Source organism: Canis lupus, chromosome 1, assembly GCF_011100685.1.
Source record: "Canis lupus familiaris isolate Mischka breed German Shepherd chromosome 1, alternate assembly UU_Cfam_GSD_1.0, whole genome shotgun sequence".
NCBI classification, from domain to species: Eukaryota; Metazoa; Chordata; class Mammalia; order Carnivora; family Canidae; genus Canis; species Canis lupus.
Genome location: NC_049222.1, coordinates 118,820,140 through 118,845,739, shown reverse-complemented (window position 1 = coordinate 118,845,739; position 25,600 = coordinate 118,820,140). Strand labels below are relative to the sequence as shown.

The 25,600-nt window shown below is 42.6% G+C and overlaps 1 protein-coding gene across 7 annotated transcripts in view; it reads left to right on the top strand.

Annotated features, from left to right (window-relative positions):
* The window catches only part of GARRE1 (granule associated Rac and RHOG effector 1), a 77,393-nt gene that overhangs the window by 29,983 nt on the left and 21,810 nt on the right, over positions 1-25,600 (top strand). For 6 of the 7 annotated variants that reach the window (XM_038529424.1, XM_038529419.1, XM_038529421.1 and 3 more), the window contains 2 exons: positions 20,903-21,109; positions 25,259-25,399. In XM_038529424.1, the coding sequence (XP_038385352.1) occupies positions 20,903-21,109; positions 25,259-25,399 (348 nt within the window). Of the gene's footprint in view, positions 1-20,578; positions 20,804-20,879; positions 21,110-25,258; positions 25,400-25,600 lie in introns of those variants that run through there. The other variant, XM_038529425.1, reaches the window with a different exon arrangement.

The following is a 25,600-nucleotide window of genomic DNA, read 5'->3' as shown; positions in this document are numbered from 1 at the left end:
AGGATCGCGCCCTGGGCCAAAGGCAGGCGCCAAACCGCTGCGCCACCCAGGGATCCCCTCTAAATTTCTAAATATTTGTGAATTGTCATTATATAGAACCATTGGTTTAATGTAGGAAGTTCACACATGTTTACAGGATAAATCATTTTTCCAGTTCTACATTCGTAGTTGTTTACATTTGGATGTGTGTTTGATTCTTATGGTTAAACATTTCTTAGGAGCTTTGATAATCAAAATGAAATGTCCTCCCTCTTTCAGGGTTCTAGATTAGAATGTAAGATTAGAATACAAATTTTGGGGGCACCTGGGTGGCTCAGCCAGTTGAGCATCTGCCTTTGGCTTAGGTCGTGATCCTGGGGTCCTGCAATCAAGGCCCACATCAAGCTCCCTGCTAATAAGCTTCTCCCTCTACCTCTTCCTCTGCTTGTACTTTGTCTCTCAAATAAATAAATAAATAAATAAATAAATAAATAAATAAATAAACTTAAAAAAAAAAAAAAGAATACAAATTTCCTTCAGAATAAAGGTGACTTTTTTCCTTCCTTCATTTAGGAAATCATTTATTCAACTGATCTCCTACCAGATTAGTGTCACTAATTATTACAACTGCTAAATTTTAAAAATTATTGTTATCTGCTTGGAGAGTTCTTCTGAGTTTGATGTCTCAAGTCCTTTATATTTTAGTAGCACATCAGAGATTAGGTTCCTGGATGCTAGGAGAGAGAATGTCCCTTTCACCCTGGGGCTGAATTTGATGTTGGGAAATCATATCTTCAAGCCAACCCTGAAGGTTGGGGTAGCTAACCAAGCTAATTTATACTTGTGTGGATTTTGAAAAAAGGGTAGGCTATTAAGGGATATGACTAATTTTTATTGTGTTTAAAAGTGATTTTTAGACATTTCCAAAAGAGTTTAGAACTATATTTGAGGGACATCTGGCTGGCTCAGTCAGTAGAGCATGTAACTCTCAATCCAAGGTCATGAGTTGAGGCCCCGTGTTGGACATGGAGCCTGTTAAACCAAAAAGAGAGAGAGAGAGAGAGAGAGAGAGAGAGAACTGTACTTGAAAAGACAGTATTATTGGTATAAATTGGGGGTCATCAATTTTATTTTTTGTACAGAACAAATAGTAAATTCTAGGAATCATGGACCACGTGTGGTCTCTGTCACATCATCTTTTTTTTTAAATAACCCTTTAAAAATGTAAAAACCAGTCTTAACTTGCAGACCTATCTGTTGAACTGGATTTGGCCCATTGACTGTAGTTTGTTGAGTCTGCTGATATAAATGTATAATGGTCTCCTTGGGTCATTCTCTATATATATTTTTTAAGATTGTATTTATTTATTTATTCATGAGAGACACACAGAGAGAGAGGCAGAGACACAGGCAGAGGGAGAAACAGGCTCCATGCAGGGAGCCCAATGTGGGACTCGATCCCAGGACCCTGGGATCACACCCTGAACTGAAGGCAGATGCTCAACCACTGAGCCACCAGGCCTCCCAAGGGTTATTCTATTTTGAATCTGTCCCAGGTATATTTTACATTTCTGATTATTTCTATGATTACATCTTATATTCAGGGAAATTACCATTTTGAAGTGTTTTTAAAATGGCTTCTGATAGTTTAAAGTATTTTTTTGAGTAACATGTGTAAAGCATACATAAAGCATTTTTTGGGAATATATGCTTTTCAAAAGAAATTCAAAGAGTGAAACAGAACGGGATGTTTGTTTGAAAATAAACGGGATATTTATTTATATGAATAAATAAATAGAATCTTAAAAAGAAAAAGAAAAAAAAAAACTAAGGCCAAACGCTTTTATTTATTTTTAAAAAGATTTTATTTTTTCATGAGAGACAGAGAGAGAGGCAGAAACACAGGCAGAGGGAGAAGCAAACTCCCTGCAGGAAGCCCGATGCGGGACTCCATCCCAGGACCCCGGGGTCACAACCTGCGCTGAAGGCAGATGCTCGACCATGGAGCCACCATGTGCCCCCAAATGCTTCTATTTTAACCTGAACATCATCGAACCCTTTTTCAGGCTGTGCTTCCAGGTGCTGGAGGAGCCAGAGCTAGACACGCATGGCCAGTGCCCTTGCCCCCACATCAGAACCACTAGAGCAGGATGAACCCACCCTGAGGACTAGGGGTTTAGGAGGCCACTGGGCTGAAGCTGTACCTCTCTTGGCCCTTCTGCTTCCTTGAGGCCAGCATGAACCACTTGAACTGAGAAGGAGAAATATTTCTAATTGTTGTGGTTTGGAATTTTGACTTGGCTTTCCCCATTGAAATGCAATTGGGATAGCTGGAATACTACCATGTTTTTGTACATACTAGGCTAAACAGGCTTTGGAGGCTAGACTCGAAAGTGCTATTGATGGGTTTTAGAATGTATGGGTGTATTCTAAGTTTCAAACAGCTGACTTATGAGTAAATCCTAAAATGTAGTTGCCAAGTGCAGGCCTACAGACTTTTAACATTTTGCCTTTTCCACAGAGCAGTATTTGTGGTTTCTAGAACTTATGTACTGCCATAGGCCATTAAGGATGTCATGCTCAGAATGTTCACCAATTCAGATGGAATGGCTGGGCATTTGGGTTTTTTCCTGTTAGTGTTTTTAGGGTTTTACCAGAAAGGCCGGGAGAGACTCTAACATTCATCCTTGAGGCCTAACAATGCTGAACTTGACGAGCTAGCTGTGGACCTCTGCTGAGAAGCTTAGTCCCGGACTGTGAGGGAGGAAAACTCTGAACTCAGTGTTCAAATGCTTGACCACCCCCCACTTTTTAAAAATTTTATTTATTTAAGAGAAAGAGAAAAGAGAGCATGAGTAGAGGGGAGGGGTGAGGGTGGGGGTGGAAGGAGAAACAGACTCCCAGTCGAGCAAGGATCCCAGGACTCTGGGATCATGACCTGAGCCTAGGACAGCCACTTAACCGACTGAGTCTCCCAGGCGTCCCTCAAATGCTTGGCCATTTTAAACCTAAGAGAAAGCACCAATCCCACTGTCTTCTCCCTAAAGGGTTCTCAGAGATGCCTCTCATGTTCCCTTACTTACTGTCAGGTTTGGGATATGCTCATTGATCCTGGTGCCTATGTCTAGAACTCCATTTACTTTGTGCTCTGGGGCAAGCAGGGTGTACATGGGTCCTATCCCATCTGTACTGGTCAGTGACTTGCCCCTTACCCTGGTGCTTCAGCCCTCACAGTCTCACTGTTAAAAACTCACTGTCAGAGAGGTGAGCTGTGACCATGGTGTTTCATTAGGTAACGGGAGCCTGTGACACTGTTATGGGACATGGAGTCAGAAGACCTAGACTTAGAAAATGACTGCTGCTTACTGTCCGCACAGCCTTGAGCAAATCTTCCAATATCAAAAAGAAAAAAAAAAAAAGAAAAATCTCCCAATATCTCTAAGCCCCATTTTGCCCATCTATAAAGTGGAATTACCAGGGTGCCTGGTTGTCTCAGTTGGAAGAGCATGATTCTTGATCTCAGGGGTGTCGGTAGAGACCTGCTATCTGTCTTTTCTCTTTGAATCTGTGAGCATCTCCACTGGTGATTCTTCAGATTGTGTTAATTCCAGTATTCCTGTAAAGTGCCAGGCTAGCTAAAATGAGTGGTTAATTTCTCTTTGATTTTATCTACCTCAATACTCTTTGTTTGTAGAAATCTGTTATCCTTTACAATTAAACCATGTAGTTCATAGGAAAGCAGTATAGAGGGCCGCCCAGGTGGCTCAGCTGTTTATTGCCTCCTTCAGCCCAGGGCATGATCCTGGAGACCCAGGATCGAGTCCCACATCAGGCTCCCTGCATGGGGCCTGCTTCTCCCTCTGCCTGTGCCTCTGCCTCTTTCTCTCTCTTTCTGATCTCTCATGAATAAATAAATAAAATCTTTAGAAAAAAAATAATAAAGCAGTATAAATAGTCCTGTAAAATGGTTTTCTATTTATTAGAAACTTATAAATGTCCACCTCTTTTTACAAGGATCTGTCACTTGTCTTAAATTCTTTTTCAGCACAAATGTAAGAGAATCAAATTGACTTGTGATTCATGCCTTTGTTCCACAGATATTTATTGTACACTTTATTTGTACCAGGTACTGTTCCAGGTGCAAAGGATACAGTAGTGAACAAGATAGAAATTCCTCCTTTCAGGTAGATAAAAGAGGACTGCAATCTTAGATAAGAGGGTTAGAAAAGGCATCACTAAGGTGACATTTGAGTTGTTAGAAAGCAAAATTCAACTGAGTATATTTTAAAGATTTTATTGGCTTTATTCAGCTATTCATGAGTCTGGCAGCATCTCATCTAGCAGATAGAAAGGAGCTCCAAAGAGCTATACAGAATAAAAGGCTTTTATAGGCAGAAGGGAGTCAGGAAAGAAAGTTTCAAACATAGTGGATTGGCTCGGGCAAGGCCACCTTCCTCTAGGAAGGGGTCCCTCAGGTGGATTACCTCACTAGGTAATCACCTAATCAGATGATTCCAGATTGACAGGTTATAGGTATCATTTCTGGGAGAGGCTGAAATTGCAGTCAGGCTAAGTATTAAGTCTTGGTTTGCTGAGGTGGGTCAGAATCTATCTGGGGCTCCTTGTTTCTTTTTTTGAATAAAGACTTGAAGGAAGTGAAGGGATAAGCCCTGTTGATAACTAGAAACAGAGGATTCTGGGCAGAGGCAACAGCTACTGCAAAGTTTCTGAGGCAGGAGGAACCTGAGTGTTTGGAGAGTGGTGAGGACCTATTGTGGCTGAAACAGCAAAAGAGAGAGAACTGGGCATGAGGTCAGAAAGGTCATGAGGTCAGCTTTTGAAGGGAAGGTAGAGGGAGGGCAGCAGGACAGGATCCTTGTGCAGTGAGTGAGCAGTGTTGTCACTTCCCTGGCTTCCTTCACCCCTTGACTGCTCCAGGGCTCTGGTTTCACAGTGGGGCCTCAGTGTTGGGAGGGTGTGGCCCTCTGGGCAGGTGCTGTGCATTCCAGAAGCCCAGGGCAGCTGTACGGATCCCAGGAGTTATAGTTCTTTAAGGGGACTATATTTTATGTCTTCTGGCAATTTTATTGGCTTTCCAGGTATCACCACCTTGTAAAGGGGCAGGCATACTTTAAATCAAATCTTTATGTAATTGAACTTTGGCTTTCAGTTTGATGCATTGATAAATGTCTTTCGTGTACTGTGTTATTGCCCATGTATCTGAAATAATTCATTTGTGAGCTGACTGATGCTTAAGAACCTTAATTCAGGTATATTAACATTTATTTTGGGTAGATATATGCCAAAAATATTGTAGAGTAACAGTAATGGAAAATATTAGGGACTGGTTTCAAAATATGATTTTCATTAACCTGAAAGGAATAAAAATTGCCTGTTGGTTTGTTTTGTTTTGTTTTGCCTAAAGGTAAAATTCAATGTTACTTCTTTCTTTTCTTTCTGTTTTGACTAGTAGATCTTCCATAATAGACTGTGGAGTAAATGTTTCATAACTGAATGTGCCAAATGAAAATCCGCATTGCTGTGGAAACTGAAGCTCACTTCATAAAAAGCTTATATAGTTCTAGTTTCTAGGCGGTTGCTAATTTCTAGCCACTCTTTTTGGCTTATTCTTTTATTGAGGTGCCTCTTCTATTATCTAAATGTCTTCAGATTTTAGCCTTTAGAAGAACCTATAATTAGTTTAAGCAGTTGGAATTTGAGTGATTTTGTAAACTTCATTGTGGAACAACAAGATTTACTGTGTGCCAAGCCCATTCTATGTGGGTGGAAGCCACCAGGGCCAGAGGGCATCTGCCACTCCAGAGGCACTGGATCCTTTGATTTTGATTGGCCAAGACACACTGTGCAACCAACTCATTATTCTGAAAATTGCTAATTAAAAGAAAAATAAGGAATTAAGCAAATTTCTCGCTTTTCCAGTACAGCTATTTTTCAGGGTAACCAAATAGCCATAATAGATGGGGGAATGTTTCTTCTATTTAGAAGAATCTCAGTATTCTTGTATGTAGAATGGATGATATAATTAGGAAAGTCACTATCTTGCACACATAATGAATTAACTGACTCAGGCAAGTGGTCAACAATGGAGGATAAAACCAGTTGGTAAAAGGTCATCAGAGAACTTCATAAGGGAAAGATCAGGCTTTTCCCACCCAAATCCATTGGTCTACCTCAACATCACTGAAAATGAGACAACCAGTTATTTGATCATGAATCCTAAGAACCACACAGTACCCCCATAGTATATGCTTGCCCTTCTCCATCCCCAGAGTGGGAAGGGACCTGAAATAATCTCATCAATCTTCTTGAATGAATTTCCGGTCTACATAAAATATGGGATGTATTAGAGCAAATTATATAACTGGGTCTTTGGTTGATTGAGATTTTCTTCAAAACATTCCAGCAAAAAAAAAAAAAAAAAAAAAAAAGGTGATGTTGAAGAGAAGGGTGAAAAAAACATGGCAAAATGTTGGTGATTATTGGAGCTTTTTTATGAGTATATAAGGATTTGTTACAATCTCCTTTTGTGTTTGTTTGGACATTTTCCAAGTTAAAGGGAGAGAGAAACTTACATTAGGAGTAGTGTATCAGGAATACTCCATAAATGATTTCATTCCGTGGAGGATTTGTGCATATGAAGTGGTCTTGTAACAGAAAGGGGAGTGTTTAGGAAGACTCTTCTGTTTTTGGTCCACTCATGGAATAGTCCACTTCTGGCACTTCTGATCACCAAATGCCAGGTAGTTCTGGATCAGTTTTAACACTATTTTCCTGAAGTTAGCATCAGACCCCACAGTTTAATGGCTCAGTCCTACAGGAATGTCCTCCTCCCTTCAGACTCCAATCACAAGTGCTAGGTGTTATTACCCCTGCTGTAAAGTAGAGGTTCTCATGACCCCCACCTGGGTTCAATTAATTTGCTAGAGCAGCTCACAGAACTCTGAAAAACATTTTACATACTGAATATAAAAGAATGTAACATAAACTCAGGTATGGTTTAGAGAGGCTTGGTGTGAATAACAAAACACTTTATCTCTCTTATCAGAGAAAATTCCAAGGGTTTTAGGAGCTATGTGCCAGGAACCTTGGAAGAAGACCAACATATATATTTCTTGCTATAAATCATAATTTTGCAAGGAGTATTATTGAGTAAGTTGCAGTGATGAAATAAATGCAGGTACTCTTCAGAAAAATGAAGAAAATAAAAGTGAATCAAGGAAGAAAATGAGAATAGAGGACCCTCCCACCCCAGGCAGGACCCCTACAGCGGGTAGGAGTCAAGGTGTACTCCTAATTTTGGTGACTAAAATGGCAATGTTTAGGAGAAGATTTAGGAGGAGAAGATTAAAAATGTCACAGTTGCTGAAAAGGTTGAGTGAACGTAAGGGAAATATAAGGTTTGGTGGGAGAATTACAAAAGAGTTCGTGGAGTATAATTTTACATAGAACTAGCTTTCCTGAATTATTCTTTATTCTTTATTCTAAGTGTTTATGGTTACTAGTGGTCAGCTTGTGAGATCTCACAGGATTGGAGAGCAGTCTGTTTGAGCAGCCTCCTTCATCTTTATAAATCAGGATTCTAAGTGTGTGTAAGATGACATTCACCTACAGTCCTCTGAGACCAGCATAGACAGGGTATGTGTCCTCTGCCCCTCCGCACCTCTGGCCAGGGTGGTCTTCCTGCAGAGGGGCTTGTTTGCTGTATCTGTTCCTCCATGAGACTGCGTTTCCTGGCCTTCGAGCTAATGCTGATGTGTCCAGAGCCAGGAAAGTAGAAATAGCCTGATGTGAAAGAACCCCGTGAGTCCTTGCTCATTCCAGGACCCTCGCTGCTGCCGCCCACCCTCCTGGAAAAAATACACAGGAGCTAGCTGCAAGATGGCAGAGATGAGTGAGGATAGTCCAAAGTGCTCTGCGACTTGTGGGCGAGACACACAAATGTGTAGACTGGGACATGAGGTGTGATGCTGTGGGCGGGGGGGATGCAGGTGGAAAATAGCCTCAAGCCTGACTGTCGGTTGCTTCAGTGTTCTCCTGCTCCACTCAGTCTGACAAGACCCCCTCACCCCAGAACTTCCTACCCAGCCTGGAAGCGGTTAGGGCAGGGAGCCAGGTAGGCCCTGGTAAGAATTTAGGTTTTATACAGAATGAAATGGGACTTTTCTAAGGGAGGAGGTTGAACAAGAAGCTGATATGATTGGATTTGTTTTTTAAAAATTATGGCTACAAGTGATGGAAACCAAACTCAAAATAGTTGAATGACAATAAAAGCAAAAAGTCACTAATAAAAAAAAAAAAAAAGTCACTAATAGTTACACATGCCGGGCTCTGTTCTGAGACTCTGCACATTACCTCACTGAACACTGTTAATAACCTTATGAGTTGGTATTGTTTATATTTCTATTTTGTGGATGAGGAGACTGAGTTGTGGAGAGGTTAAGCCACTTATCCAAAGTCTCCTTGGCAGATCTAGATTTTAGAACCAGGCTTTAGACTCATTCTGACTCTGGAGTGCAGACTCTTGACTGTAGCACTGAATGGCCTCTCAGCCAAACAATGTATTGACCTAGGAAGCTGAAGAAAATAAGCTCTTTGGGCATAGCTGGATTCAGGGGCTCAAACTGTACCCAAAAGACTCAGCTTTGTCTCTTCTCTCTGCCTTCAGGAATGTTCCCTTGTTTCTAGGCAGACTCTCCATGCCTGAGCCCCCAGCAACTCAGAAGAAGTACCTGTGCTTTCCCTGAGGTTCTGATAGAACTCCAGAACTAAGTCTGGTTGGCTTGGCTTGGGTCACTTTGCCTGTCCTTGGACACTGTGATCAGAGAGGTTAAGCTGACACACTGATTGGCCAGGCTTGACTATATGCCTACCACTCCCCCTCCCCACCCCAGGCTGAGGTGCACACAGAGTCAGCTTCACCCATGCTGAGTGCAGGTAGAGGGGCTCCTGGAGGGGCTGCCTCCAGAGGAGGCTACACCCAGATGAGAGCTAGAGGGAGTTAGAGGATGAGAAACACAGTTATAACCTTACATAAGCAGTGCTAAATTGTTTTGTTTTTCAGGATTTTAGTCATTATGTTTTTCTGTGAAGCCTTCTGTTATATCAGTAAAATTCCATAGTCTGCTTCCTAATGACCATGTATATTCTCAAAATTCTTAAGTAATTTATATTTCAGTAGCTCTAATGAATGAAATAGTATTTTAAAGGTTTTTTTCTATAATATGGAAACCCCATTGATTTATGTCTCCTTGCACGTGACTGAATTCAGTGATTCTAATGTTTCAGTTTACTTGGGGTTTTTGGCATATGTGGTTATGGCATCTGCATGTTTCTTCCCTTCCACTAGTTATGTATCTTGTTGTGTTGACCATAATTTATTTTAAGATTTATTTATTTATTTGAGAGAGAGAGAAAGAAAACTTTTGCAAGCTGGAGGAGGGGCAGAGAGAGAAGGAGAAGGAGAGAAGACTCCCTGCTCAGCGCAGAATGGGGATCCCAGCATGGGTAGGGCTCCATCTCAGGACTGAGATCATGACCTGAGCTGAAATCGAGTACGGACCACTCAACAGACTAAGCCAACCAGGTGCCCCAGCCATAAATTTTAATATATAAAATAATCAGCTTTAAGAGTGAGCATCCCCTGAGACGCCTGGGTGGCTCAGCGGTTGAGCATCTGCCTTTGGCTCGGGGCATGATCCTGGGGTCCCGGGATCGAGTCCCACATCAGGTTCCCTGCAGGGAGCCTGCTTCTCCCTCTGCCTGTGTCTCTGCCTCTCTCTCTCTCTTTCTCTCTCTCTGTGTCTCTCATGAATAAATAAATAAAATCTTAAAAAAAAAAAAAAAGATTGAGCATCCTTGTTTTGGTCCTCATTGTAATGAGAATGTTTTGGATATATTACTGTCGAGTATTGATTTAATTTAGTTTTTCTTATACATGGTGCATACTTATGGTAAAAAAAATTCGAACATTTCTGAATAGCATAAGTCTCTTCCAAAAATAGTGATTCTTCTTTCCAATTCTACGCCAGTCCCAGATATAACTAATATTGTCTTCTGTATCTATGCAGATGGCAGCAAATAAATCTGCACACTGAAACATATAAGGAAATTATTCCTTTACACATGTCTCTAAACAGCATACCCATTAATTACAATAGAGGTTCTTAGTTTGAAAGAATAAGCATACAGTTCCAAGCCATAACAAATGTTATACCTGACTGTTCATCCATGGATGAGTGTGTTGCTCACAGGAAAGCCTTGTGTAGTGTCTAGACTTCCTTTCTCCACAATAGTTGTGATCTCCCCTATGTCTATTAGTGATGTCACTCTCAAAATAATCTCAAAGTTTGTAGTGGGTGTCTGTGGGTTGGCTGCAGAAGAGCCATCCAGGGAAAGTAAGCAGGAAAAGTTTTTTGGGGAAGAATCAGATGTCATTTGTATTTTTGATATCCTGCCCTCAGCCCTGTAGTCACCATGCTGCTCCTGGCTTGGCCTGGCACTTAAAAAAAAATAAAAATAAAAATTATGTATTAGAGCATGAGCAGGGGAAGAGGCAGAGGGAGAAGAAAAGAGAGAGAATCCTCAAGCAGATTCCTCACTGAGTGTAGGGCCCAACATGAGGCTTGATCCCAGGACCCCAAGATTATGACCTGAGCTGAAATCAAGAGTTGGACACTCAACCGACTGAGCCAGGTGCCCCTTGGCTTGGCACTTTTATGTGGAGGGTAGCAACTGCTTTCTTCCCTTCTTTCAACAAATACATGAGAGGGATTATCTACTGTGTCCCAGGCACTGAGAATGCAACCAAGAGCAAAACAAAGACCTACTCTCATCCAGCTTAGCTCCTGGGTGGGAAAGTAGACCAAAAAAAAAAAAAAATTTTAATAGCACATACAAATGGAATGTCAGGTAGTGGGGAGTGCTGCAAAGAGAAATGAAGACAGATTGAGGGGGGCAGAGAGAGGTAAAGGAAAGGCCGAGGTTGGGACATTTGAGCAAAGACTGTCAGAGCGACAACCATACAATTCCAGGGGGAAGGATGCTCCAGATAGGGTAGTGGTTCATTCACCAGTGGGTCAGGATGGGCTCTCACTCAGAGGACACTTGGCAATGTCTAGAAGTATTTTCAATTGTCATAAAAATGACATCTCCCTTTTTTTTCCATGCTAGGGATGGGGTAAGAGGAGTTTCACTCATTGAGAAGAACTTGAGTGTTACCCCAAAGGGCCCAGAATGGTTTCAAGGAGCAGGTTTGAACTTGCATACAAAGGAGTCGGAGTTTTACTAACTCACTGTATATTCTGGGGACAAATTTTTGCCATCTTTTAAGACCTTAGTCTCCTTCTCTGCTTCTGACCAGTATCCCATCCTTCCTATCCCACACATATACACCCATGATGGGATGGTGTTTCTGTAGGAAGTATGGAATATCAGGTAACCAGACTCAGGCCCCAGATCCCGAAAGGACATAAGTTTGCAGGAGCACAAAGCTCTTTGATTTATCTGATTATAAATTCAAATTTATTTGGAGAAGGCAGAATGTTGGTATTTCTTTCCTTACAGCCTGTCAGGTTGTATTTCATTCTTGCAGCAGAGCAGAAGTGTGGGTATTCAAAAGCTCCCCTCTGGTGCCACATTCACACTCTTCTGCAGCCCTTGGTCTCTCAGAAGTCACCCTAAGAGGAAGGGATTTCCCTCTTCTTTTTGGTTTAAAAGAAAAAAAAAAACAGTAAAGATTTGAAAATGTATTCAAAACAGTATGATCTGAGAGGTTGTGGTTACTGCAGTTCCAACCAGTACTGCTCACATCTCACAAGTAAAGACCAGCAGTGCTGCTGACAACACACGGACAACATGCAGCACTGCATGGGACAGCCCCCCTACAACAGTGAAGTCTCTGGCTCCCAATGTTAACAGTGTTGATGTTGAGAAACCCTGAGGTAGTGGGAACTGACTTGTGGAAGGCTTGAGGCAGGAGCTGTGCTCAGAATTTTTGAGGAACAGCAAAAAAGCAGGGCGACTGAACTCAGATAAGGATAGGAAAAAAGTTCAGAGAGTAGTCAGGGGCCAGATCACACAGGATATTTGTAGGACAGAATGAGGACTAGGGATTTTCTTCTGATCGCAGTGGAAAGCCATTGGAAGATTTTGAGCAGGGGAGTGCAATAATCTGATTTCTGTTTTACAATAATCTGTTTCCTGTGTGGAAAATAGATTCTAGGGAAGAGAGGAGATGCCATTAATCGTCTCCCAAAAGCCAATCTCCCCTTCTTCCTTAGCAACACAACTCTGGGTTTGTTTGTGTTATGTTTTCAGGCATATTGTGCCTGGAAAAGAGACCATATTTCAGCCTTCCTTATACCTGGGAGTGACTTGAATAAGTTCTGGTCTGTGAAGATGTAACTAGAGATTTGGGATGAGTCTATGGCTCCAGTTTGCTTCTGTCGAGAACGCAGGCAAATGGCTGACCATCATTTAGCCATTTAGACCTATAAGACAATTAAAGAATGTGGGCCTTGTTTGAGGATGCAGAGCAGAAAGATGGGAGCTGGGTTCTTTGTGATACCCAGGAGTCCCCATCCCAGCTCTGGACTGCCTAACCCTAGGTTTATTTTTACCTTAGAAAGAAGAAAGAAGTAAACATTACTTTTGCTTAAGCCATTGCATTTGCTGTTGTTGTGGTTAGATAGACCTAATCCTAATTGAATGGAAGAGGAAGATCAGTTAAGAGGTTATTATAGTAATTAATCCAAGTAAGAGATGATTGTAGCTTGAATGTTAGCAGAGGAGGTGACTGGAAGCAGTTGTACTTGTTTTTAAGTGTACAGCTCAGAGGCATTAGGTACATTCCTACTGTTGTGCAACCTTCCTCATCCATCTCCAGAATGTTTTCATCTTCCCAACTGAAACCCTGCTCCCTTTAAACAATAACTCCCATTCCACCCTTCTCGCAACCCCAGGAAACCACCATTCTACCTTCTGTCTAGGTACCTCATATAAGTGGGATTGTACAATATTTGTCTTTTTGTAACAGGCTCCTTTCATTTACCATTATGTCTTTAAGGCTCATTCATATTGTAGCATGTGTCAGAGTTTCCTTCCTTTTTAAGGCTGATTAATATTCTAGCAGTTTCATTTAAATGTAGCATTGTGGGACATGTGTGTGCATGCATGAGAGAAAGAAAGAAGATTCAAAGATGACTCCAGGGTTTATCCCACGAGCACTTGGCCCACTGGTAGTGCTCTTTACTGAGATGGGGAGCAGTGGGGCAAGAGTAGGTTGGAAAAATAGGTCTGCAGTGCCTATTAGACATCCCAGGGGCAATGTCAAGTAGATAGTTGGATATACAAATTTGGAGTTCAAGGCTGAGGGCCAGACAGGAGATAGGAACTTAGGAACAGTTGAGTCAATAGATGGTATTTAAAGTTGTAAAACTGGACCAGGACATCAAGGAAGTGAACATAACCAGAGAACCAGAGGGAGAATCCAATGACGAGTGAGCCCTGCGGCACTCCAGTATTTAGAGGTGAGGAAATGACTCGGAAGGAGCCTAGGGGGTCTGCTGAAGGAGCAGCCAGAGAGTGAGATAGAGATGGAGCAGGTGCAGTGTCTTGAAAGCCAAGAGAAGCAAGTGTTTCAGGAAGGGGAGAGGGGCCCACTGTCCCAGATGCTGCTGAGGGGAGGTGAGAGACCGGCTTCCCCACCTCAGCCCAAGACTCCTGAGTGATATTTGATAATTATCCTGATTAGTTAAGATTTATAGCAATGTAACTAAAACTTCCTATGTTGCATGATAATAAATTGTTGATATATTTTCTTTTGGAAAGCACGCTATAAGACAGAACATATAAACAATCTAGTGTTACCAAAAAACCCACTTATACATACAAATATAGGCTGTACAGGAAACATGTAATCAGTGGTTATATCTATTTAGTGATATTTGGTAGATTTTTATTTAGCTGATCTTTTTTCCCTCTAATTTATTTACAGTGATTATGCATTACTGATGTGTTAAAGGTTTTGTGCACCAGAGTGCTCTGCCCATGAAGTAGTTCTGAAACTGTCTCTGTTGATATTTTCACCAGCAGGCGAGAGCAGCGTGTCCAGAGCCAGAATATAATCTTGTGTGAATAATTAGCATTTGGTGTTGGCGCAGCCACCCTTGGGCACGTGTTAGCTTTTCTTTCGTTTCCTTGTTCTCTCTCCTATACATAGCATGGCAACTTGCTCTAGGTTAATACCGACTGCAAAGAGATTTTTGTTGTTTTGTTAGTTGCTTTTTAAAAAATTTTTAAATATTTAAACATTCACTGTAATCGGTTTTAAGTCAGACTATACATAGTTTCAGTAAGTTTGTTTTTTGCATTTTTATACTGTAATCTAATCTTTGCAAAGCACTTTCCATAGCCTGGGCATGGTCCACTGCATTCTCTATTTCTCTGGAGACACATTTAGGTCTCTATATTACATTCTGGTCTATTGGTTAGGTCATTATGTAATAACTCTGGAATTATCATACGAACAAAAGAGCAAGGTTGAGGCTACTTGGAACCAACTGTTAGGTTTAAGGTAAAAGTAAATATTGCGGAGGAAGAAATGATTGAATGACTTTGGAATTTCTAGTAAAAGCAGCCAATCCAGATTGATTTCATTTCATTCACTCTAGACTTTTAAACTGATCAGAAATAAATGCTAGAATTCCTGGAAATGTTTAACAGTATGGTATATGTGATAGTTTTATTTGTTCTTCACTCTGGGGATGTGAGAAAGACGGATTGTTAAATGAGGTTGAATAGAAAATGAACTTGGTGAGACATGGTGTGTTTTAATATGAAAATCACAAGGCATGTTGGGAGATGGAGTGGATTTGGGCATTCTATCATCCCAACACAGGCATATATTCAGGGCTGAGTCAGGCCTTGCTTGGCCCTAGAACAGTGGTGACTAAAACCAAATTTTGAAATATTCTAGGAAGGTAGAGTTCCATTGATCCTCAGCATCAGTGGTGATACAGAAAGGTGGTCTTTTGGGATTCAGAATACGGTGACCTTAAACTGAAATCTGTTTTAATTAACAAAATGTTCAGATTAAAAGATCACCAAAAAGAAAAGGTTTTCTGATTCTATCCATCAGCATAATACCCTTAGCAGCAGATGTGGTATGTGTACATGGATATGAGAAAGTGAACTCATACCCTTTCCCACCATCATCAGGGAGTCCAAAAAACAAAGTTTCCTTTTAGTAGATCCTTGATGGCTGTCTATAATCCAAAATGCTCTGTGGACATTGAGAGGCAGGAGTGGCAAGTTCGCTGATGGTCTATATTCAGGAATTGGGCCTTTATAGGAATTTAAGTCACATTTAAAGGTTTCTCTTGGCATGCCTGGGTGGCTGAGCAGTTGAGCGTCTCCCTTCGGCTTAGGTCGTGATCCCAAGGTCCTGGGACTGAGTCCCGCATCGGGCTCCCTGAATGGAGCCTGCTTCTCTCTCTGCCTGTCTCTGACTCTCTCTGTGTGTCTCTCATGAATAGATAAATCTTAAAAAAAAAAAAGTTTATCTTAATTCAGAAGTCTGATATTGGCCTGAAATTCTATATTTTATTTATTTAAATAATCTCTACACTCAAGCTGGGGTTCAAACTCACAACCCTGAGATCAGTCCCATAGTCCAGTCCGCACGCTCCTCCAACTGAGCCAGCCAGGTGCCCCTAGATTAATCTTTTAAAAATGCAAATGTCAATTAATTCTGATTGCTTTATTTGAAATTCTTAAATGAGACTGATGTCCTAAAGAACTGAACAGATGTTTTTGGGTTTGAAATTCCTCAAGAGGTAAGAGAAGCTGCTCTTTTTCCCAAGCCTCTGGTACCCTCTCCTCTTTCACATTGCTGTTCCCAGCCAGTCTTAGCAGCTGCTCTCTGCTGTGGAATCATAAACTTTGAGACTCATGCCACCTAGGAGTGCCACAGGCTACCCCACTCGATACTCTCGTCCCAGTCCCTTTTCCACCATCAGAGAAGACTGAGCCATGCTTCTCGGTCTCTGTTCCCACCCCAGGGCCTGACACTGTGAGAAAATCAGGGTCCCTGCACCAGGGCTCCTCCTCTCTTCTAAGTAGCCACCTCTATTGTGGCTACATCCTGGATCTTATCATAGGGACACAGACTGGTCTGGTGCTTAGGAACACACCTTTTGGAGTCACATATCTGGCATCAGATCTCTGCTGTACCTCCTATCCACCTGGATTGGAGCAGGCATTGGAGCAGGCTTCTTTCTCAAAGCTTCACTGTTATGATCTGTAAAATGGATGCATTTCTGTTACAGAGTTGCTTTACTGCCAGTAAAGTGCTCAGTATGGGCTAAGCACCCAATGAACAGTAGCTGTTGATAGAGCTGTAGTTGTCTGTAGTTGTCTGTCTGCCTTAACCCCAGTGTCTCTGACTGCCTTAAGCATCTGTCCCCCAGATTGTCACCTCTGTTCTGCAGCCTCACTGAATCCCATAGTCCAGGCAGTATTCTCCATATGAAGGACAAAATAGCTGTCCATGGCCCTGAGGTCACATTCTTTCGAATTCACAACTCTAGAGTCTCTATTTCCTTCCAGGTTTGTCAGGGAGTCCCGAGGCCTGGCCCAGTTCTGGGTGGAGGTGTGGATGGGGTCTGTTAGAGGAAGAGACCCAGGCCGAGACAGGAGATGGGCAGAGGCAGGCTGGAGACTAAGCTCTGTCCTCTCTCAAGAGAAGATAGTGTTTATACATCTGTTACTTTAAGCCTTTGAGCAGATATAGCCTATGAAATAGCTTTTCCAAAGTCCAGGGTAGCCACCGATTTGATTGGCTTTTAGTGAATTGTTTACAACACAGATATTTTGTTGTAGCTGTAATGAGGACTAATGCTCCATGTATGGGGTTGGGGGGTGCAGATTGCCAAGCTCTGGTTGTCATCATTTCTTGTTTACAGGGAAGAAATTTAGATAAATGACTCATCCAAGGTCAAACATGTAAAAATGGTGGAGACATCTAGCATCTTTCCCCCACTTCCTCCTACAGCATCCTCCTCCTTCTTCCACCATCCCACCAACAGGGGTGCCTCCCAGCCCCATCCTCCCATCAAGCAGAGAATGGTGTCCTATTCTGGACCCGAAGACCCTGCATCAGGCTTTTCCCAGTAGCCCCTGACTTTGCATATTGACTTAGCGGTTTGCTCCCCACCATTAGAAAGTGACCCTGATGGGGTGCCTGGGTGGCTTAGTCTGTTGAGCATCCATCTCTTGATTTCAGCTCAGGTTGTGATTTCAGGGCCCTGAGATCGAGCCCAGTATCTGACCTCGACACTTAGTAGGGAATCTGCTTCTCTCCTTCTCCCTCTCCCTCTCTTGAATAAATAAATCTTTTTAAAAAGAAAGAAGGAAGGGGGCAGCCCTGGTGGCTCAGCAGTTTATGCTGCCTTCAGCCCAGGGTGTGATCCTGGAGACGCGGGATCGAGTCCCACGTCGGGCTCCCTGCATGGAGCCTCCTTCTCCCTCTGCCTATGTTTCTGCCTCTCTTTCTGTGTCATAAATAAATAAATAAATAAATAAATAAATAAATAAATAAATAAATAAATAAAATCTTAAAAAAAAAAAAAGAAAGAAAGAAGGAAGAGGAAGGTAGCCCTCATGAGGACAAGGACTTGCTCATTGTCTTTCTTGTAGCATCCTTTGGCCTTTTGTCGTGCTTTGTACATATCAGGTATTTGCATATTACATATCTGAACAAATGAGTGACTTAATTGTATTGGTCAGAAGCTGGAAGCTTCTGGACCCCAGAGCAAACAGTACATGGCTTCTCCACCTCCCCCCCCCTTCCCTCTTTGCTATAGCTGCCAAGAGTCTGAGCAAGGAGGAGGAGGAAGAGTTTGTGTATCTGAGGAGCCGGCTCCACTCCTCCTCCTGTGTCTGCACTCTGTGGGGCTTCCAGATACCCTCATTCTGGCCTAAGCCAGTCAAGGTTGAGTTTATCAGGTGCCTGGCGTGGGTGTTGCCAGCCCACAGCCGTATCCAACTGGCTCAAGCCAGTTGAAGGCAGTAGGGCACACTGGCAAAAGGCATAGACACTTGAGTCAAGTGATCACTCTGTTACATCCAGTTATTGTTCCCCTGACAAAGTTTTATAACCTTTCTGTGCTTTGGTCTTATTGTCTGTAAAATGGGAATGTTTTCATACAGTTGTTCCTAGGATGAAATGAGGTAATCCATGGTAGATTTTCAGCATAGGTAAAGTACATCGGAGTGTTCAATTAAGGCCAACTGCTAATGTGTACAGTACTAGATAAACGCTGTGTATTCTGTTCATGTCACAGGAGCCTAGGCTTCTAGGTCTGCTTGCTCTGTGTCCTTCACCCTGCCCCATCTGACACAGATCACTGATGGGGAGGAGCTTTGAGGCAGGTATGAGTAGAAACCCAGAGAGGTTTGAGTTGGGAGTTCAGCCTATAATTCTAATTGTTCTCCATAGAGGGCTGATGCTTTGGCATGAGATTTGTGTGAGTTTGTTTGTTTTAGTCTGGCCCTGGTGACTCCCACAGGGGAAAAATCCGAGGGAACAATTGTTACCACTGGGACTTACCACTGGGACTTGTTACCACTCTTTCTCCAGGAAGCAGAGCTCTGACCAGTGGGGATGGAAAAGGACAGCATCTAAAATGTGTGCCGGGGATCCCTGGGTGGCGCAGCGGTTTGGCGCCTGCCTTTGGCCCAGGGCGCGATCCTGGAGACCCGGGATCGAATCCCACGTCGGGCTCCCGGTGCATGGAGCCTGCTTCTCCCTCTGCCTGTGTCTCTGCCTCTCTCTCTCTCTCTCTCTGACTATCATAAATAAATAAAAATTTAAAAAAAATAAAAAATAAAAAAATAAAAAAATAAAATGTGTGCCGGAAGGTGAGAGGGCCCGACTTGAGTCTTTTTTTTTTTTTTTAAGATTTTATTTATTTATTCATGAGAGACACAGAGAAAGAGAGAGGCAGAGACACAGGCAGAGGGAGAAGCAGGCTCTATGCAGGGAGCCTGACGTGGGACTCGATCCCGGGTCTTCAGGATCACGCCGTGGGCTGAAGGTGGCGCTAAACTGCTGAGCCACCCGGGCTGCCCCCCGCCCCCCCGACTTGAGTCTTACTTTTGGCTGCTTCAAGGGACAGGACTAGGCCAGGAGGTAGGCACTGGGGTCAGATTTTAGTTCCTTGTAAAGGCAATGGAAACAGTTCCCCAGCCATCACCACCTCTCATGCAGTGCACTGAGTGCTGACAGCAAGTGGGCCCTCTCAGTTGTGCTCCTACCAGTTGAATAAATTGCAAACTCAATGAATAAAGTAATTTCTTGAGTAAGTAATCTGTGTGAACCAATAAAATATGATAGACCCTCCATGGAAAAAATGTGAACGTTATGAAACATAAAAGAGTTAGGGATAGTTTTGTTGTTGTTGTCAAATATAGTGTGGGCAAAACAACTGTAAAAGTTTAGGGGGAAATGTTAGTAATGAAGTTCTCTGCTCACATTGCTTTGCAAGTGGCAAGATCTTGCTCTCCTTTATTATTTTTTTAATTTTTAATTTTTTTAGAGAAGAGGGTTTTTTAAAGATTTTATTTATTTATTTACTTATTTAAGAGAGAGCACGAGTGTGGGGAAGGGCAAAGGGAGAAGGAGAAGCAGACTCCCCACTGAGCAGGGAACCCAACCCGGGGCTTGATCCCAGGACCCTGGGATCATGACCTGAGCCACCATCAGGCACTTAACTAACTGAGCCACCCAGGTACCTCTCTTGCTCTCCTTTAAAGAAAAAAAAAGTAGGAAATCAGAGAGAACACCTTTGTAGCTAGGGTTACCTCAAGAAAGCAAACAGGAAATAACATCAGAGAATGGCTTTGGGCAGTGCCAAGGAAGGCAAATAAATGCGCATTGGTATCTTAAAATATTTATGGTATACAGTATTTTTTGGCATATATAGTTACATACTAACAATATATATTATGTATATGGTATTTTTTAAAGATTTTATTGATTTATCTGAGAGAAAGCGAGAGTGAGCAGGAGATGGGGGGAGGGGCAAAAGGAGAAGTCAGACTCTGCACCGCACTGAGCAGGGAGCACAACTTGGGGCTTGATCCTAGGACCCTGGGATCATGACCTCAGCTGAATGTAGACACTTAACCAACTGAGCGACCCAGGCCCCCTGTAGATAGTATTTTTTAAAATGAATTCCCTACTTTAATTCCCTACTGCTTCATCAACCAACTAACTATTGATATGCATCAGAAGAGTGAGTTTCTACTGTTGTGACAAGTGGAGTCATCCAGTATGTTTTGTTGACTCTCAGAAGACTGGTCTGTCAGCTTTGTTTCCTAAGACTGGAATTATGACATACAGCTATGTTAATAACACTGTTACCAAAATAACCTGTATCTTTGGATTCCGTTTCTAATAGCATGTCTTCTTATAGTCAGACTGACCTTTCAGATTTTCAGTCACATGGCTTTTACTCTGCCTTCTGAATGTTATGTGCACATAACTGGAACTGTGGGTTCCTCTGGTTCATTAGGAGCCCAGAGACAATCAGGGTTAGTGTGAGCCAGAGTCTATGTGAGGGGAGTGGAGAACAGGAGTAGGGGGGCCAAGTGGGAACTGGGAAGGCCCATTTGAACCTTGGGGTCTGCTGTTTGGTTGAAACATTTTGACTTGTTGGCATCAGGCACCCAGGGGCAAACATGAGAACAAAGATCCTTCTAAGGCATAGTGACTTTCTAGCTTCCTGTGATTTCAGATCTCCAGGTACTGTTATCTTCTGCTCAAATTGATAATTAACAGTATATTGTACTAATGCACTAGCAACCCACAACCTAAAAAGCCCTGGCTTTCTTGTTTTCACAGGTGTTGGGACGGTGTTTCTTGACAGTGGTGCAGGTCCATTTCCAGTTTCTGACCCAGGCCTTACAGAAGGTCCAGCCTGTAGCCCACTCCTGCTTTGCTGAGGTTGTTGTGCCAGAAAAAAAGAACAGCAGTGGCGGCAGCTTATCTGGCATGAGCCACACACCTGAATTGGAGGAAGCTGTGCGATCCTGGCGGGGGGCTGCCGAGGTAACCCTGACTTGGGGGAGATTGGTGCCCTGTGTTCAAATAGCAGCAGCCCCAGAGGACCTTTGCCTGTTGGTTGCTAAAAGAGGGGTTTTATTTAGAAATGTTAGTCTTAAACTGTTATCGTTAGCTTGTTCATTCACTTAACAGTGAATGCCCACTTTGTGCCAGGCATGGGCCAGGCACCGGGATGACGGCCTCTACTCACAGCCTCCTAAGAGGAAGGGCCTACAAAAACAGGGTGAAAGGGCTGTGATGGAGGTGTGCAGGAGCCCAGAGAAAGGGCCCTGCCTCTGACTAGGAGCAGTGCCACAAAGCATCAAGGAAGAGGGACCAGGGAGAAGAGGCCAGAGCCTCAGTCTGGAAAGACAGGCCAGAACTGGCTGTGGAGGGTAAGTGGTCAGCTAGGCAGCCAGGTGGGGATGTGACCAGTGACAACACATTTCTTGTAGGCATTTTAATACTCCTTTGTGTCCAGGCCGGGGGTGGGAGAGAAGAGGGGTGTGCGGAAAGCCTTTTAGGTCGGGACTTCAACTAGGACTTATTAATGCATTTTACAGAGTAAAAGATAGTTTACAGTTAAGGAGTATCATATTGATTTCTTATATACTGTCTAGTTTGAATCCCTCTGTAACTAAATTGGCCAAGTATTTCATTTCATGTTTTAGAAATCTGCTTTAATCAAATTTTAAGTGTGATTTTGCACACTTTCACACTGTACATTCTTAAATTTTCTTATTATTTCAGTTTTATGCTGTTCTGCAGTGTTATTTCTTTTGAATTTCCTTTCAGTTCCTTTGTCTTGTTGCCTTGCAACCCTCTGTGTCCTATCTGTTGCTGGGCTCCAACCTCCTGATCACACAGCTCATATTCATACCCAGTCTTCTCCACTACTCCTGGTGACATCATTGTGCTGAGAACCCAGCGTACAGTGAGGCCCTACGGCACTTCCTTGACCTTCTCCCCTTAACGTTTTTCTTCACCCACTTGAGTCTGCCCACACCTTTCTGCTTACCTGCCAGCCAGTGACCCTGTCCCACATGGCACTGAGAAAACAGAATCCACCTGGCAGCAGCCCCCCGGGTTCTCAGCACCAAAACGATACCGTTCTCCTTCAAACCTTCTCCTCCTTCAAACCCTCTCTTTTCCTCCTTCAAACGCACTTCGCACTTCTCATCATTCCCTCATTACAGCAGAGGAAGTGCCCTCTCCTCCCATCAGGTGCCTGCCCTGTCCACACCATCCCCCGCCCTCAAGGCTTCTGTGGTGGGACCATGTGTGTTCTCTCTTTCCTCTTCAGCACGTTTCCCTCACTACATGAACACGTTTACACAAAATCCTCGCTGTCCTGCCCTGTGTCTCTGCTCTTTTCACAGCCAACTTCTTGGAAGGATTACCCACCTCACCTTTAAGTCGTTCTAAAAAAAGATTATTATGAAACACTTCAAGCATTTAGGAAATGTCACATATACTCTCTTTTAGTTTCATCAGGTGAATCTTAACTCTTTACCAGTTGCTTCATGTCTTTTATTTACTTACTTACTTACTCACTGACTTATTTTTAAGCAGGCTCCATGCCCAATGTGGGGCTTGACCTCACAACCCTGAGATTAAGAGTCGCGTGCTCTTCCGATTGAGTCAGCCAGGTGCCCCTTTTGTGCCTTTTATTTTTAACAGAAAAAAATACTGTTTACAAATGCAGTTGAGTTCCCTTTGCAACTTTTTACTGTCTTACTCACATCTCTTCCTTTGTAGAGATAACTTCTTTTGAATTTAGAGTTTGTGAGTCCTGTGCACATTTTTGTATTTTTACTCTGTATCTCTGTATCCATAGATAATGTTTCTATTTTGCACAATATGAAACTTTATATAAATGACATCATTCAGATGTCAGTGAAATCTGGCTTCCACTCACACAAAAACAAGCATTTTCTTCTCAAGGTCACTAATGCCTTCTGTGTGGCCAAATCCAGGGGAGCATTTGACTCCATTCAGCACTCAGGGCAATGTGGGCCCTTGGACATCTCTCTTCCTGTGGCATCCCTGAACCAGGCATTAACCTCTTGGGTCATCCTCTGAGTCTACTTTGCTAGCTTCTCCTCTTCAACATTACTTAGAAATGTCAGTTTCTCAAAGCTCAGTTCTGGGTGCCCTTCTTCCTGTTAGGTCTAGATAGCCTTGGAGCTTTAAGAACTGTCAGTGTGGTGGGGGTCCTCAAATATGTGTGACCAGTCCACCTCCATGGGCTCCAGGCCCCTGTATTCAGCTCTTACCTCAGGTATCCAGGTAGCCCAGGCTTAGCTTTTCCTCAGATCCCTGGTCCTCCACAGATTTTCCCCATGCTAGCAAGTGCTGCCATCCCACACTGAGTACTTCATGCAAAAAACTGAGATATATCTTCCTGTCTTTTCATCGTATCTATGTCCATTCAGTTAGCCCTGCAGGTCCCACACCCAAAGTATTATTCCAGATCTGTCTCTTTCTGTCATTGCCCTAGTTTAGAGAGTCACTACTCTCCCCTGACACCTGCCGTAACTGGACTCCCTTGCTCTCCTCCTTGTCTTGCCATCCTTCAGCACTCACTCTCCATTTAAAATTGGATAATGTTCCTATTTCCTTAGGGTAAAGTATAGATCCTTCACCACGACCTGCCTCGTCCACACAGTCTGGTTCCTACCTTGCTCCTCGCTAGCCTGATCTGTGGCCTCTCTCCCCCTTCCTCATTGGGTTCTAGTTTCTTTACTGACATATCTGTTCATCCATCTCACACTTCAGTTGACTGTCTCCTCCTCCTCCTTAAACTCATAACCTAAATAAATAAAATATTTTTTAAAAAGTCAAATAAGTTGTTGGATGTTTCTTTTTTTTTAAGATTTTATTTATTTATTCATGAGATACACAGAGAGAGAAGCAGAGACATAGGCAGAGGGAGAAGCAGGCTCCATGCAGGGAGCCTGATGTGGGACTCAATCCTGGGTCTCCGGGATCACATCCTGGCCCAAAGGCAGACACTAAACCGCTGAGCCACCCAGGCGACCCAAGAGTCAAATAGTTTTAAACTGAGACTTTTAGGGTTTAGGGATTGAATGGAATGGTAGTCATGGGTAATTTGTGAAGCTCTGGAAACTTTATAGCATTATAGCTGCTAGTTACTTTCCTGCAATTTTGTTAAATATTATAATTCCTTCAACAAAAGAACAAAAATTAGCTGTTAAAAATGTTAATTGTTGCACAAATATTATTGCAACAAAAATAGACATTGAAAAATTCAAAGATGGGTCACTTGGGTGGCTCAGTGGTTGCGCATCTGCCTTTGGCTCAGGTCGTGATCCCAGGGTCCTGGGATCCAGTCCCGCAACAGGCTCCCTAAAGGGAGCCTGCTTCGCCTTCTGCCTGCATCTCTGCCTCTCTCTCTCTCTCTGTTTCTCATGAATAAATAAATCTTAATAAATAAATAAATAAATCTTAAAAAAAATAAATCAGGAAAGTTCATCCTGAATTCTTCCTCCCACCTAAAAAACATATTTTTCTGTATTCTCTGATCCTGGCCCATATGTATAGATAACTTATATTTTATCACGAGACATTGGTTCGTTTTTTTCTTGTTTCTCTGTCTTGTTTATGTACTCTCATAAACATATTTAATAACTGAACAGTACGTATTTAAATTTTTTGTGCATATTTCAGAAGTACTCTTTTTCCTTTAACGTTCCAATGTACATTTGTTTCCCATTCTCTGTTTGTGTGGCTTTTTACTTTGGTGTATAGGAGTACCTAACCTTATGTGTTCTTTATTATTATTATTATTATTCTGGAAACTACAAGTGTCAATATTCTAGCTTCTCTGCCTTTTAAAGCAGGGAAATAAAAAATGTGAAGGTTTGACATATAAAATAAATTAATAACAGGCAGGTAAGTTGTCCTTCCAGGGTTTTGCTGTGTCAGCTTTGCTTTCTCTTCAAGATGCTTGATTTCATCTTCCTAAATTTCTGGCTGCTTACTTTGTAATACAGGCAATCCAGAATGTCTGGTGTACATCTAATACTTAGTTTCTTGCTTTAACATAGTTTTTGGTTTTTGTTTCTTGTTTTTTAAATGTTGCTAATGTCTGTCACATTCTCTGTCACCTACCGGCCACTGTTATTGTTGCAGGCAACATCCAGACTGAGGGAAAGAGGCTGTGACGGCCGCCTGGCAGGCATTGAAGTTCAGCAGCTCTTCTGTTCTCAAAGCGCAGCAATTCCTGAGCACCAGCTCAAAGAACTGAACATGAAAATCGACAGTGCTTTGCAAGTAAGTGTTTTAGAACAGGCACATAGTTATCCAAGGACACAAACAAGGGAGGAAGTTCAAGTGGTGATGTTGAACCAATTGGAAAAAATAGTAAGGATGAGGTGCCTGAGTGGCTCAGTCAGTTAAACATCTGCCTCTGCCTCAGATCATGATCCTCATGATCCCAGGGTCCTGGGATCAAGCCCCAAGGTGGGCTCCCTG